At 29.9% G+C, this 15,000-nt stretch overlaps 4 protein-coding genes across 4 annotated transcripts in view; 3 read left to right on the plus strand and 1 right to left on the minus strand.

Annotated features, from left to right (window-relative positions):
* Positions 1 to 212, plus strand: part of Phum_PHUM005700 (uncharacterized protein) — a gene marked incomplete at both ends in the record, with an annotated part of 518 nt that extends 306 nt beyond the window's left edge. Inside the window, one exon of the mRNA XM_002422632.1 lies at positions 170 to 212. Within this exon, the coding sequence (XP_002422677.1) occupies positions 170 to 212 (43 nt within the window). The remainder of the gene's footprint in view (positions 1 to 169) is intronic.
* A 2,233-nt stretch (positions 213 to 2,445) lies between these two features.
* On the plus strand, positions 2,446 to 5,264 carry Phum_PHUM005710 (synaptonemal complex protein, putative; the record flags this gene model as incomplete). Its single annotated transcript, XM_002422633.1, has 2 exons — positions 2,446 to 2,646; positions 2,733 to 5,264. 2 exons carry the CDS (start codon positions 2,446 to 2,448, stop codon positions 5,262 to 5,264), a joined length of 2,733 nt encoding a protein of 910 aa, XP_002422678.1.
* A 665-nt stretch (positions 5,265 to 5,929) lies between these two features.
* On the minus strand, positions 5,930 to 7,330 carry Phum_PHUM005720 (proteasome subunit alpha type, putative; the record flags this gene model as incomplete). The annotated part of the gene is made up of 5 exons (XM_002422634.1): positions 5,930 to 6,148; positions 6,232 to 6,441; positions 6,535 to 6,694; positions 6,778 to 7,028; positions 7,289 to 7,330. The coding sequence occupies 5 exons, from the start codon at positions 7,328 to 7,330 to the stop codon at positions 5,930 to 5,932; spliced, it is 882 nt and encodes a 293-aa protein (XP_002422679.1).
* A 1,688-nt stretch (positions 7,331 to 9,018) lies between these two features.
* The window catches only part of Phum_PHUM005730 (hipk, putative), a gene marked incomplete at its 3' end in the record, with an annotated part of 7,375 nt that continues 1,393 nt past the window's right edge, over positions 9,019 to 15,000 (plus strand). Inside the window, exons 1-15 of the mRNA XM_002422635.1 lie at positions 9,019 to 9,654; positions 11,043 to 11,354; positions 11,449 to 11,667; positions 11,774 to 11,948; positions 12,031 to 12,254; positions 12,335 to 12,523; positions 12,647 to 12,757; positions 12,854 to 13,015; positions 13,114 to 13,287; positions 13,376 to 13,591; positions 13,682 to 13,837; positions 13,935 to 14,144; positions 14,441 to 14,653; positions 14,738 to 14,844; positions 14,931 to 15,000. The exon at positions 14,931 to 15,000 is cut by the window's right edge and continues 295 nt beyond it. Of these exons, the coding sequence (XP_002422680.1) occupies positions 9,037 to 9,654; positions 11,043 to 11,354; positions 11,449 to 11,667; positions 11,774 to 11,948; positions 12,031 to 12,254; positions 12,335 to 12,523; positions 12,647 to 12,757; positions 12,854 to 13,015; positions 13,114 to 13,287; positions 13,376 to 13,591; positions 13,682 to 13,837; positions 13,935 to 14,144; positions 14,441 to 14,653; positions 14,738 to 14,844; positions 14,931 to 15,000 (3,156 nt within the window). The 5' untranslated portion in view covers positions 9,019 to 9,036. The remainder of the gene's footprint in view (positions 9,655 to 11,042; positions 11,355 to 11,448; positions 11,668 to 11,773; positions 11,949 to 12,030; positions 12,255 to 12,334; positions 12,524 to 12,646; positions 12,758 to 12,853; positions 13,016 to 13,113; positions 13,288 to 13,375; positions 13,592 to 13,681; positions 13,838 to 13,934; positions 14,145 to 14,440; positions 14,654 to 14,737; positions 14,845 to 14,930) is intronic.

The raw sequence follows: 15,000 nt of genomic DNA on the forward strand, positions 1-15,000 counted from the left end.
AATAAAATTATTATTATTATTATTATTTTAATTATTTATTTCGAACTAATGAACTAACGACAAAAAAATAATAATGATGATAATGATAATAACTTTTTTTTTTTTTTTTTAAAATGATGTCTTCAATTTGTAAGAACAACCATTTTTCTTTTTTTTTTTTTTTCGAAAGTACCGGATGTTCCGTTAATTACGTAAATTTGAAACATCAGTAATAAAAAATGATTCGGTGAAAACAAAAAATTAAAACCGTTTGTCTTTACCACCACCACCGCCGCCATTTTTAAAATTAAAAAAAATTTTTTTTTTTCGCGTTTTCGGTTAATTTTTTTTGTTTTTTTTTAACAATAAATTTTGACCTTTTTCTACAAACAGTTTGTCGTTTGTTATTTGAAATGAGAAACTGTGGAAGAGGAGGGGGGGAGGGGAGTAAGGTACGGTACAAATAAGTAAATAAAAAAATTTCTGTTGGGCATGTTTCTTAAAAAAAAAAAAAAAAAAAAAAAAAAATTTTATATGAAAAGAAACGTTTACACATTTGCATTACGATTGCGTGTATGCGTGCGTGCGCGTGCGAGCGTGGGTGTATACATATACAATATTATTATTATTATTGCTTCTATTATATTATGACAATTTAATAGTTATTAAAGTCATATTATTAGGAATTTATATTCAATTTTTTTTTCTGTTTTTTTTTTTTTTTTATTGATTATCATGAGTCGTCGTTTAACATAAATCTCGTAAATGGAAAACTTTTATTGGGGAGGGGGCGAAGGGTGAAGAGGAGGAGGGGAGGAGGAAAGAAAGAAAAAAAATTCAATAAAAGGAAAAAAATATATACAATAAATAAAAAAAAACGAAATAAATAAATAAAAAAATAATTTAAAAAAAAAAAAACGTATACATAAACGTATATATTTTATAATCGTCTGAAAACGAAGAGGGGTGGGGAATGGGGGAGGGAGGGGGAGGAAAAAGAAAATTTTAACAACGTAAAAAAAAAAAAACATCACAGACGACGGTATGTTTTTTTTTTTTTTTTTTTTTTTATTTGCTTTTGAACGTATTGTAAAAAAAAAAAAAAAAATTCGGAGGGAAAAAAAGGAAAAAAAAATTAAACTGGAGAATAAAATGGCGGATGACGTCGACGACGACGACGACGACGAGGACGACGACGAGAATAAGGACAATAGTTTTTTTTTTAAGACACGAAAAATTTTTTAAAATATCATTTATTTGTGTGTGTGTATATATGGTAACAGCGGAAGTTTAAGACCATATAAAGTTCAACAGCCTCGACTTGTTTGAGGAATGAGTAATTACACACACTCACACACGCACACGCACACACACACACACACAAAAGTTTAAAAAAAAAAAGAAAAAGAACAACCGAGTTTTACGTCTTTCATTTAAACTCAATGAAATCATTTTAAAGAAAATTCAACCAAAGAAAAAAAAAAAAACGTTTCCGCCAATTTTTTTTTTTCTTCATCAACGAAATCGTTAATCCGAATGAATAATCGTTTGTTTGTTTGTTTGTTTGTTGTTTGTTAAATCAATTCATTTTATAAATTAATTTTTTTTTTGGTAAATTTGAATACGAGAGCATCATTGAATAAAAAAGGGAAATTTTTGAATTAATTTTTCTTTCCTTTTGTTTGTTAATAATAAATTAAATTGGAATTTAAAAATTATTATTATTATTATTATCACATACGTTTTTCCAGTTTGTTTAAAATGGAAAGTTTTTTTTTATTCGGTTTAAATTTAAATTTAAATTTAATTATTTAAATTGTCAAATAAATAAAAAAAATTGATATTAATAATAAAAAAACGTTTTTTTTTCGTAATCATTCGTCGTTTGTTTTATTATTATTATTATTATTATTATTTGGAAATTGATAGTTTTTTTTTTTTTGTTATAAAATACACTTTCACTGTAAATAAATAAATAAAAAAAAAAAAAATCTTAATTAAATGAGTAAATCGAGATTTACTTACTTGAACATGATGTTGTTAGAAAGTACAATAAACTCTTCTTTTCTTGTCTACCTTTAAAAAAAAAAAAAAAAAAATCAAATCAAGTTACGAAGATTGAATCATTCAAGTGAAAAAAAAAAAAAAAAATTTTATTACTTTATTTGATACCCCCACGTGTGTGTGTGCGCGTGTGTAAAAATGTTGATTTGTAATGATATAAAATGACACAATTTAAGTAAAAATTAATTTTATCGACCGGTTATTTTTTTACTTTTTAATTGTCCCCATGGTGAAACTTTTTAAAAACGATTTATTTTATTGTTTAAAAATTAAATTTCCCCCCCTCCCCCATTTTCCCCCAAACACGATATCGCATTATAAAAACAACGTTTTAACGATGATAATAATTTTTTTGTTTGTTTGTTTGTCGTCAACTTTCAGTTAACACATGAAGGCGAGAGAATGTCAACAGAAATTCCAATATGGGTAAATGGGGAAATTCGATGGTTGTCGGGACTCGACAAAAAGACGACTTGTAAAGATGTCATCCAAGTACTTTTGGAAGGAGAAGGAATAGATAAAACGGAAGTTAAAGATTTTACAATTATGGAAAGATGGCGTAAAGTCGAAAGACCACTGGATGAAAATTCTAAAATATTAAAGGTAAAATTAATTTATTATTATTATTATTATTATTGGTTGTTTGTTGTTTGTCGAAGAATACGATTTAATTTTCGATATATTTTTAGATATGGTCTCATTGGGGATACGAAAAAAAAGAAGTAAGACTTTGTTTGAGAAGAATCGAAAACGAAGTTGATAGCGGTCGTGGAAGTCCTGTCGGAAGCGGAAGTTTTCCATCGATGAGAAGAAAAAGAAATAAAATTCGTGGAAATGGGAAAACTCCACTCACTTATTCTGAAGCATTACATCCCCGTCGTTTGGCCGAATTGGGTCAATTCGAAACGAAAGAATACGATGATTTTTACTACGGGGTTGGAAAAACAAAACCAACGGAAATAAGTGAAAATTATAATTTAAAAAACGATAATTACCACGACGATAATGATGATGAAATTTACGTTAACAACGAAAACGTTAATTGTCGTAAAAAGTCAAATAAAAAAAGTTACCATTGTCCGAGCACGGGAAAATTACATTCTACCCTTCTACCGGAATATACGGATCCAAAGGGACACGGGAAAAAACCTACGAAATGTTGTTCGAAACGTGAATCTAAACATAGGATAAGAAATTCGGAAAATATAGAAAAACTCATGAAATTGATATTGGCACAAGGAGCGACAATACAAAATCAATTACAAAAACTCAAAGAAAGAGAAGAACAAATAGAATCAATTGAACAGGAAAGACACAGGGAAAGAATTGAAAAAAACGGTCGAAATTATTTATTGGAAACTTATTTGGGAAGTTTAAAAGATGCCGAAATACCAGCCGAAGTCGATGAAGAAAAAGCAGACGATAGTGGAGTCAATACAGAAGTTGGAAGCGATCAATTAATGATTGGAATAAAAAAAAAAAATTTATCCTTCGAGACTGAACTTGAATCGGATGATGTCAATGAGAAAATTAATGAGAAAGAAAATCCGGAACAAGTTCGACGAAGTCACGACGAATACAAAACTCATTCGAATCGTTCGATATTAAAAATCCACAAAAAAACGGCAAGGTCTAAAAGCGAAAGCAGATCTCAGGAATACAAATCGGAAATAACGATAAAGCGTACCCTCAGCGACAATTCCCTAGAAAATGTCGACGGAATGGAAAAGAAAAGCGAAAAAATAAAAAGAGAGAGTTCGGAAGAAGTTGTGGAACTTCGGAAAATTCAAAGTCAAATTGAAATATGGGAAAAAGTATTCAAAATAAATAAAAAATTGGAAAAGGAAGAAGAAAATTTAGTACGTTTACATTTGAAAATAAAAAAATATCAAAATGATAATTACAGGTTGACCAAAGAAAAAATAAATGATGGGGATAAGGAAGGAGAAAACGTCGTCGACGTTCAGGATAAAAAATCATGGATGGATCATTCTGGTGAAGACGACGGTTTGAACGACGAAAATGATTACCATGAAATAAAAAAAAATTTAGAAACGCTTAAATCCGATCTCGATCATAACAGTAAAGAAATTTATAATAATTTTACGAAATTAATTGAAGAAGATGAAAGAGTCGAACAAAAGCGTAATTGTTTAACAAAATTAATATCCGATTTGGAAAGGACGAATCTAGAACAGGATATGCTTAACGAAATGATAAACATGAGAGAGAAAAAAACAACGGAGAATAATACCGGAAACGAATGCGATGAAGAAAAAATAAATTTTAACAGTTTTACTAAAACTACGAATTTACAAACAGACGGAAATGCATCAATACCACCACCATTACCATCTACCTGTACAGATAATAATAATACGTGTTCAATAAATTACCATTTACCTCACCAATCAGAATTATTTAGTAATAATAACAACAACCAAAGCAATGAAAAAATCGATGATGACGTCATTGATAAAAAAGTTCAACAACAACAACAATTCAAACCAAAGACTGTTAAAATTTCATTCGAAGATAAAGTTCAAAGCTGTGAAAATTTAGATAATAAAGAATCGGGACTCCCGACGACGACGACGACGACGACGACAACGACAACCGTTCCCGTGGGTGCATTAAAAGGAATTTTAAAAAATCGTAAACAAAAACAATTTTTTAAAAATACGGACGATGTTAAAATCATCGATTCGCAAAAGTTCGTGCAAAACAATCACGAACGGTCGAACGGTAATAATTATTATTATTTAAATTACGGTAATACAAATCAAAATATTAGTAATAATAATAATAATAATTTCTGTCGATCCGTTGATAATATACCATCAGATGAAAATAATTACCTTAATTCTATTGGTTTGCCGATTTACGATCAATCATATCACGAACCAAATCAAAATTACGTTACATCGACTCCATTACCAAATAGTTACGACTTAATAAAGACTGCTTATTCACGATCTAATGATATTACGAGGTCCATTCATCCTCCTCTTCCTTCTCTTCCTCTTCCTCCTCCTCCTCCTCCTTTAACCAACGTTTATCCTCACAGTACAATAGTTAAAACCAAAGGAACCATTTTAAATGATACTGATTCTAGTACATCATCAGATACTTCGGGTTTATGTTCTATGTATAGCAGTAGTCCTACTAGCGTCGAACAACCCTACATATCACAAGGTTATATATTAGATACATTAGTTTAAAATACGACGATGACGTCATAGTCACAACCACCACCACAACCACATCATCATCGTTTCAAAATATCAACAAACAAACAAACAAACAAACATTAAATCTATCTTATTTATAAGATTATTATTAAATTAATATGATTGTAAAAAAAAAATAAAATAATGATAATATTAATAATAATAATAATAATAATAATTTGTTATTGAATTTACGTTGAAATATATATTTTATATTTTTTTTTCTTTTCTAATCGTTTCCTTATTTTTTTCCTCCCATCATACCTAAACGAATTGAAAAATTATTTTAATTAAATAATAATAAAAACCTTTTTTTTTTTTTTAAAAATTAATCTTTTTACCCCACCCCCACCCCACCCCCCGCCACCGGAAAATAATAAACAAAATTTTGTTTGATTATTATAATAAAAATTGAAATATAATCATTACAAAAACATAATTAATTAGTTTTTTTTTTATGTTTCGTTTTTGCATATTTAAAATAAATTCGGAATGTTGAAAAAGTGAAAAAGATTTAAAAAGAATTTTAAATTTATAAAAAGATTTTTACTGGAATACAAAAAAAAAAAAAAAAAAAAAAAAAAACACAATTAAAGTTAGACAATGAGTTAAACAAAAAAAAAAAAAATACAGTTTGATGCATTGATTTATGATGATTATTCGGTGTCCATTGGGATTTCGTTATCCGCATCATCAACATCCGGTACACTTTCACCATCCCTTGGTTGATCTCCGTGAGGAGGTCGAGGGTCATCATCAGAAGGACGACCCGCACGACGTTCCTCTCCTTCGACCATGCTCAAATAATGACCGGTTAATTGTTCATCAAACACATCAAACTTTGTATCTTTTCCTACGACTCCGATAGATACGTTCTAAAAAAAAAATTACCCAAATAAATTTTAATTTATTTTTATTCAAATATGAGTTTGTTGGTAAAATAAAATTTGGGTTTTACTTTTGAATTTAACTCGACTTCGTTGGGAAGAGTGTCTCTTAATGCTCGAAGTCCATGTTTAATCAATTCATCTGTACCACAACTGGCAAACTCTTCTAAATGTTTTTCTAAATATGTTCTTGCACTCTGAGACCTAGATCCTATTGCCATAGCTTTACAATCGAAATAATTGGCAGAGGGACATGTTTGATAAATGTGTGGGCCTTGATCCTTATAAAGAAATTATCAAAATAAAAATTAATTATGCAAAAAAATTTGTGACCAAAGTTAATTTTTAATTACTAAATTAACTATAAATCTTACATCAAAACCAGCAATTAGTAATCCTACACCATAAGGCCTCTTGTCATATCTTTGAGTGCAAACTTGCATTTTATTTCCAATATTTGTAATTAAACGACTAACTGGTAATTCTTCATCATGGACATATTTATGGTTTAAACACTCTGTTCTCATGTAGCGACTATTCAAATAAGAAACAGAAAATTAAAATCAAGAGAACATTATAGTAATTTTCAATACATTTACTAATATATTATCACTTGCCTTAGTATTCTAGCATCAGCTGTTAATCCTGATATAGAGATTCCAATGTGGCTATCAATTGGTATAATTTTTTTCTGATGAGCTGACAATTCGCTTGAAGCTCTTTTGAGAGCAATTAAAACAGCATGGGTTTTATTTTTTAAGCCAACTGTAGCTGATCCCAATTTGACAGCTTCCATTGCATATTCAACTTGATGTAACCTGCCCTGAGGGCTCCAAACTGTAACATCACTGTCATACTGATTTCTGAACTAAAATGGTAATACAGTAAATTAAATAAGATTTTTTTTTTTTCGAAATATTAAATATAGAAATTTTAAATTAGTTTTAAGCAGTTGTGAGTATTATTTTTGTAAGATAAGCCGATGTAAGTACCAAATAGGTATAAATATTAAAAATTATTGTTATCCGGTGTCTTCATTACTATTTCTTTCTATACTATTCCTTGATCATTTTCTTATGTAAATCGCATTAGAACAAAGAAAGGAAAGTATAAAAAGTATAGTTTTACAGTTTTTACAACATTTTCGATTAGATACACAACAAAATTCATTTTAAATAATACAAATTAAACTTACCATGATTAGCGTAAATTATAAGGCTAACAAAACTATAGAAATGAAAACTACACAATCATATTCCATAGAGTAATACTTTTACATTCTCTGTGCTCAACAGTTACGGACGTTTCTCTGAGTCATTTAGTACGGCATTTCGGAACGGTGATTAACAGATTAAATTTTTTTACATTTACGTGAATTATTAAAAAAAAGTAATTATTTTATAGTAAATTTAAAAAAGCTAATAGAATACTATAATAATCGTTTAGTTACATGAAAATAATTTTTTTTGGTAAAAAAAAACTTATAAAAAACTGTACAAAAGAGACATCTACTGCTTTTAACAAACACTAAGTTCATTCTCATTTTGTAATCTGTTTCATTCTTTAAAAAGCTAGTATGAGACGGCGGTGACTGCAGAAAGAAGTACGTAGAAAATTATGCAAGGATATTGAAAAGATAACATTCGAAGTAAAAATATAAAAACTGTTTAGTGCGTGGATATATATCTATAATTTTCAGTGTTTAAACTAATATCGGAGTCACATTATAGTCTACGTTTGTTGTCCTATATTCGGAAAAGGATATTAAAAACTTCGAAACGCCCGTCACCTCCTTAAAATGGCGGCGGCAGTGAATGTTCTCCTTTGTTCCGTATGTTAATTGAAATGATAAAGGAGTCGATGGTGGCTGAACATCGAATCGAAAGGTGATAATTTGCATTATTTAGTTTTGCATTTAAAGCTTATTAAATATTTATTGGTGGTGGCTACGATGAATTTTTTAAAAGTATTGAGGCAATGTCCTACTTGTTTTTAGTGTCTCTAGACATTAGTATTAAGATGTTTGTAAACTTTAGTTTTTTCCCCATATTATAATAGTAAAGAAGAAACTAAATAATGTTTTGGTTGTAAAAACATATTTTGAAATACAGGTCATAAATTGCACTTGTAAGTCACAACATTTAAGGTATTTTTAATAAATATACAAATTACACTACAAAAAAAAAAAAGAAATCCCAGTTAATTTTTTTTTTTTTTTGTTGCCTATTTTTAATATGATTTATGCACATTTTTTTAATAATACAAAAACTCCTTTAATGACTAATAAAATAAAAAAATATAGTTATTTTAATTTACTAAAAACAATATAATTGTGTATATATATATTTTGTTTTTATTTAATAAAATTTTTTAATGCCTGATTAGATAAAAAAACTTTTATGATGAAAAAAAAGAGCACACTTGACTTTTGACCCATATAATTTAACATTGGCAGTTTGCCACCAGAGTAAATGCTACAATGATAGTTTATTTTGATTAAGTGAATGCTATTATCCAATGGCAAAATAAGCTATTCCATATTATTACATCTTGGTTCTGAATTAAAACAAACTTAAAATTATTATTTGGTATCCCTATATTTTTAATATGCATACATATGTATGTATGTTTTACAAGGCTGTAAATAATTTAGGAATCGAGAAAGAGCTAACAAAATTTTCTTATCAATTCACATATGTTACAGTAAAATGTTTTTTTTTTTTTTTTTTTTTTTTTCACATATACAAATATGAAAATCGACAAATTATTTTAAAAAAAAAAAAACAAAACAAATCACAATTTTTCCTTGTAATTACGTTCATTACATTATTTTATTTCTTTTGATAATATAATTACAGAGTTCATATGGATGTGACATGTTTATCCACTCTACTGCTCCCCATCAAGGCCTCGGCGGAATTGTTAACAATACACATTCAAATAGTCACTCACATTCAGGGAGTTTCTCCGATTCTTCGACCGTTCACGTACTCAAGAGGAGGAAATTAGATGCAACTTATGACAGTTATGTGGCTGGTGAAAAAAATAACGGTTGTTTTTCCGTCGTGAAAAATAACGAAAATTTTATCGTACCGACGAGCAAAGTACAAATCGATGGTTATGTGACCAAAATAAAAGATGAAAAATATTCAAATAGTAAAAATTGTTCATTAAAAACAACAAACTGTACGGAAAATTATGCTGGAGTGATAAATAGAAATTTGGTTAGTTACGCAAATAGTATTCATAAGAGTCATGAAAAGTTTAGCGATGGTCATTTTATCAAGAACTCGGACAGTTCGTTTATATCATCGAGTTTAAACTCAAACATTGATTGTATAAATTCAAGCAGCAGAACAAGTTCAGCGAGGAGGTCTACAAATAAAAATGGCTCCACCGATGGAAGAAGCCCTCAAAATGGGGCAATGCCTCAGACATTGGTTCGTGCCTCCACCATCAAATTGTTAGATACTTATCACCGCTGCGGACAAAAGGTAAATTATCCTTATTATTTTTCGAGATGGAAAATTTTTTAATTTCGTTTTTTTTAGTTTTTTAGTTTTTTAGTTTATTTGTTTACTTTTCGTATGACGTAGATAAAAAAGTTTTTGTTTTGTAACAAAAATAGTTGTAATAATATGTCACATTATTAATTTTTATATAAGCATCATTGGTATTATTGTCATTTATAAATAATATTAGTTAAAATTTCAATTTTGGTATTATCAAACATATTATTAGGTTTTTGTTTAGTTGCGGAAGTAGTTTTGAGATGAAATACACACACACACACTCTCTCGTTGGCTTTATATATTCACTCAATGTGGTTAAGAAAATGTTTTCAAGTCATAATATCATCATTCCTTATCACAATTTGCCATGTCACAAAATAAATTTCTTAAAAAATTTTTTTCTTTTTTTTTGTATATTTGCTAAATTTAATAAAACATTTGCAGGATTTGGACGATTTGTTGTTATACAGAGTTTAAAATTATTCGCGGGAAAGGCCGGGTAAGGCTTTATTATTATTATTATTATTATTATTTAGCTTGAATTAAAAAAATTGCTTCTTTTCTAAAATAAAATAAAATAAAATATTCAATAACAAATGGGGGTTATAATAAATGAGCTTAAACTCTTATCACAGACATATTAATTGTGTGATAAATATGTTGTTGTGTTCGATTGCATCACCGTAACCAACTGATTTACTTTGTAAGAAAATATGTCTACATATACATATATTTTTTTTTTTAAAATGGGATCTAAAAGGTATAGGTGTTTTTTTCATTTTTTTGCTTTTTTTTTATTTTTATTTTTTTTCCTATCGTTGGTTGGTTTTAATTTGTTAGTTTTTGTGTTTGTTTTGTTACTAATTAAAATGCTTGCCTAAGTCATGACCTTCGAGCGTTGTTTTAATCTTATCGAAAAAATATCTTGATGTTCTAAGTTAACATAATATTTTGTTAAGGCCCTCGAGAGAGTTATTGGATTTCGATTTTTTTTTTTTATGCATTTTGTTTTTTTTTTTTTTTTTTTTTGTAAATGAAAATTATTGGAAAATATAATCGGTGTTAAAAAATAACTTGCTAATTTTAATCATTGGAAAATGTAAAAAAAAAAAAAAAAAAAAAAAAAATGACGAGTTAGTGTTTAGTATCGATGCGCACATTTATATATTAAATTTACGAAAAAGTTTTATTATTATTATTAGGTGTTTGGTGTTAAAATCAGGAGGAAGGTAAAAAGGAAAAAAACAACTTTTGTGTTAAATTTAAAAAAAATTTTGTTGTGTCCCAGTTTTATCCTTTTTTTTTTTTTTTTTTTTTTTAAACTTCAAATGATGTGAAAATAATTAAAATGATAATTTATTGTGTTTTAGCGCAAGTGTTGCGGCGGGGAAGGTGATGGTGCGGGGGGTCAAAGCACCACAACGACGGCCCACGGGAAGACGGGGGGCGCGGGGGCTGCTCCCGCTCCCCAAACGCAGCAAAGCTCAGGAGCAGATGGTGACTATCAACTTGTACAGCACGAGGTACTTTATTCAATGACGACTCAATATGAGGTACTCGAGTTTCTCGGTCGCGGAACGTTTGGCCAAGTCGTCAAATGTTGGAAAAAAGGTACCAACGAAATAGTCGCCATCAAAATATTAAAAAATCATCCTTCTTACGCCAGACAAGGACAAATTGAAGTGAGTTAATGTAGAACGCATTGTCCGATTGAAAAGGTTTAAATTAAAGGAACCAAATAAAAATGTTCAATATGGTTCAACATTTTTGTTTTAGGTTTCGATTCTGTCGCGTTTAAGTCAAGAAAATGCAGACGAATTCAATTTTGTACGAGCTTACGAATGTTTTCAACATAAAAGTCACACTTGTTTGGTGTTTGAAATGCTTGAACAAAATCTATATGATTTTCTCAAGCAAAATAAATTTAGTCCTCTACCTCTTAAATACATAAGGCCGATTTTGCAACAAGTTTTAACTGCTTTGCTAAAATTGAAGGTGAATTTTTTTTGTTTTGTGTTGTTGGCAAGAATGCCCATCGCGTTTTTGTTTTATTCCTTTTTTTTTTTTTTTTTTACTAATAAGAGAAAAATTTTAATTTCAGCAACTCGGATTAATTCATGCCGATTTAAAGCCGGAAAATATCATGTTGGTAGATCCTACTAGGCAACCCTATAGAGTTAAGGTCATCGATTTCGGTAGTGCTTCTCACGTTTCAAAAGCCGTATGCAATACGTATTTGCAGTCGAGATATTACAGAGCTCCAGAAATAATATTAGGTAAGTATTTAAATAAAATTGAACGAAAAAAAAATAATAAAAAAAAACAGTAATTAATACAAAAAAATTATCTTTCTTTAAGGTCTACCTTTTTGCGAAGCAATCGACATGTGGTCATTAGGCTGTGTTGTAGCTGAATTGTTTTTAGGCTGGCCTCTCTATCCTGGCTCATCGGAATACGATCAGATACGATACATCAGTCAAACCCAGGGTTTGCCGACGGAGAACATGTTAAATAACGCCTCTAAAACCACTAAATTTTTTTATAGAGATATGGATAGTACTTACCCTTTCTGGAGATTAAAAGTAAACACGAGGAAGAAGACATAATTAATTTAATTTTAATTTAGAAGTTTTACAACGTTGTGGAAATTTTTTTTTTGTAGACTCCTGAAGAACACGAATCTGAAACCGGAATCAAATCGAAAGAAGCGCGAAAGTACATATTTAATTGTTTGGATGATATTGGACAAGTTAACGTTCCAACGGATCTTGAGGGAGGAGAACTTCTCGCTGAAAAAGCCGATAGAAGAGAATTTATTGATCTGTTAAAAAGAATGTTAACCATGGACCAGGTGGCAATATTTATGACTTTTTATTATTATTATCATCATCGTTAATTAATACGTTTCCCTTAAAAAATTGACATATTTAAAAGGTTTATATAGTTTTAAGATATTATTAATTTTTTCGTGCAGGAAAGAAGAATAATGCCGGGAGAAGCTTTAAATCACGCTTTTGTTACTTTAGCTCATCTTGTAGATTACGCCCATTGTAATAACGTGAAGGCTAGTGTGCAAATGATGGAGGTAATATTAAAAAGTTCTTGTTAATTTTTTGTTAATTTTTTTTTGCGAACGGGTACAGTTTAAATTTTTCAAAATATTTTTTTTTTTTTAAATTAGGTTTGCCGCAGAAACGGATTTAATGGTTCCACCTCATCAAATCATCATCAATCTGCAACTCAAGCTCCTCCACTCGTCAATCTCGTTCCTTCGTCAAACGGAAACGTGACTCTAACTTTCAACAATCAAGTTCAAAGACCTGGGTTTCCAACAGAAAATTTGGTAATTAGTATTATAATTATTATTATTATTACTATTACTAACAATAGACTCCTCGGTTACAAAGTCATTACAAAAATTATTACGTGCTTCTTTTTTAGTATCACTTGTACAATGGACGACGTCAATACAGTAGTTCAGGTCATCAACTTGTCTCGTCTATATTATGTCCGTCTGGTTATCAAGGAATGGGTTCCCCTGCTAAACATGTTACGGTAGTAGCTCAACAACCGGCTCCACAGCTTCAAATACAGCCTACCATAATATCTCAAAACGTAAATTTTTGTCAAAAAAAATGTTTTTGAAAATTTTTCGTTCTGTACTACGTTCGACGTTAACGACCGTATGTAACTCGGTTTACAGGTGGGCGGGCAGCAGCAATATGTTCCTGTATCAATGGTCGAACCTTCCGGGCGGCAAATGTTACTCGCAAACGCAGTTCATACCTCATGGCCAGCTGGTAGCGGGCGACAAATGACTCTTGTTCCATCGTGGCCGACTCAACATGCGATACAGCAAATAAGCGAATCAGATTGGGGTCGACCACTAATAGCCGTTGATTCAACTGCTATTTTGCAGGTATTTACTAATTTACTAATAACCTTAAATTATTTTTTTTTTAAAAAAATCAATTTTACATTCGATATAATTTTTTTCTTATAATTAAAGGAGCAACGACCCGTTTTCCCCGTGGACGTGGGACCCGAAGTTTACGCTGAGCCCAACATAGTTGAACATCATTCGCACAACAGTTGGAATTCGAAAAGACCCAATCACAAATCTAGTTCACATCATCATCATCACCATCATCATTACCAGCAGCAGGTAATGGGAAAAAAAAAAAAAAAAAAGTATTTTTTATCATTAGTCTTTACCTTTGAGAGAGGAAAACGCATTACTACAAATAATTTTTTTATTGTAGTGTAAACTTCAATTCCATGCTTCTGTATCATATCATGATACCCTTCCTACAGTTCCTTGCGTTACTGTAATGCCCTGGCCGTTGACTCATAATATGCATGCATGCACCAGAAGTGTATTAACTTGTCGTTCGCACAATGTTATTGTTTCGGATTTAACCGTCAGATCCGTTTGTAAACCCAAATTAAATCACGTATTTCTCTTTAATTTGGTAATAACTTAATCCTTACCTTGTTCCAAAATTGTTTTTTTAATTTTTTTGAGTTATGGAATTATGCTCTTTTTTTCACGATTAAATTTTCCAAATTTTCCAAAATTAATTTTTTATGTAATCTGTTAAATTATCAAAGTGTATAAAAATGATTGATTGTTGTCGTGAATCCAATTTTTTATTATTTTATTTTACTGTACGTAGGCTTTTGTAATTTGATTATTAAGTAAGGCTTAAGACTTGTAAAAGATGCAAAATAATAAGGTTTAAAATTTTTTCTTTTTTTTTTTTTGCAGCCTTCTCAAGGACATTCTTATCATCATTTATCTGTGCCCAGTAGACACGATCCTAAGAAAGAAGTTACGCAATTAAGTCCCGTTAAAAAAAGGGTTAAAGAAGGAACGCCCCCGAATGAAAATCAAAGAACTCATAGGGATACGCACCACAGAGCCCCGCCGCACGGTCAAAATGGAAGTCCTAACTATTGGCATCAGCAAACTGGCACACAGGTAATGACGAATTCAAAACGATTTTCGAACATTTATTTTATTAAAATAATAATAACTTACCTTTTTTTATTAATTGTCGCGCAGGGTGTGAATGGCAATCGTCAGCAAACGATAACAATTGAAGACACTCCTTCTCCTGCGGTGTCCGTAATTACCATATCCGATAGTGATGATGAAACTCCTGGAAAAAGGTAAAAAAAAAAAAAAAAAAAAATCATTTTAGTTTTTAAACACGAAAAAATTAATTTTATAATAAAAATTTATTATTTAAAAGCAGTAATAATCGGAGTCTCCGTGAACATCGGAAAAATGTTATATCTTATGTCACTGTTGGCGACAGTGATAAT

Source organism: Pediculus humanus, genomic scaffold (assembly GCF_000006295.1).
Source record: "Pediculus humanus corporis 1103172107368 genomic scaffold, whole genome shotgun sequence".
Classification (NCBI taxonomy): Eukaryota; Metazoa; Arthropoda; class Insecta; order Psocodea; family Pediculidae; genus Pediculus; species Pediculus humanus.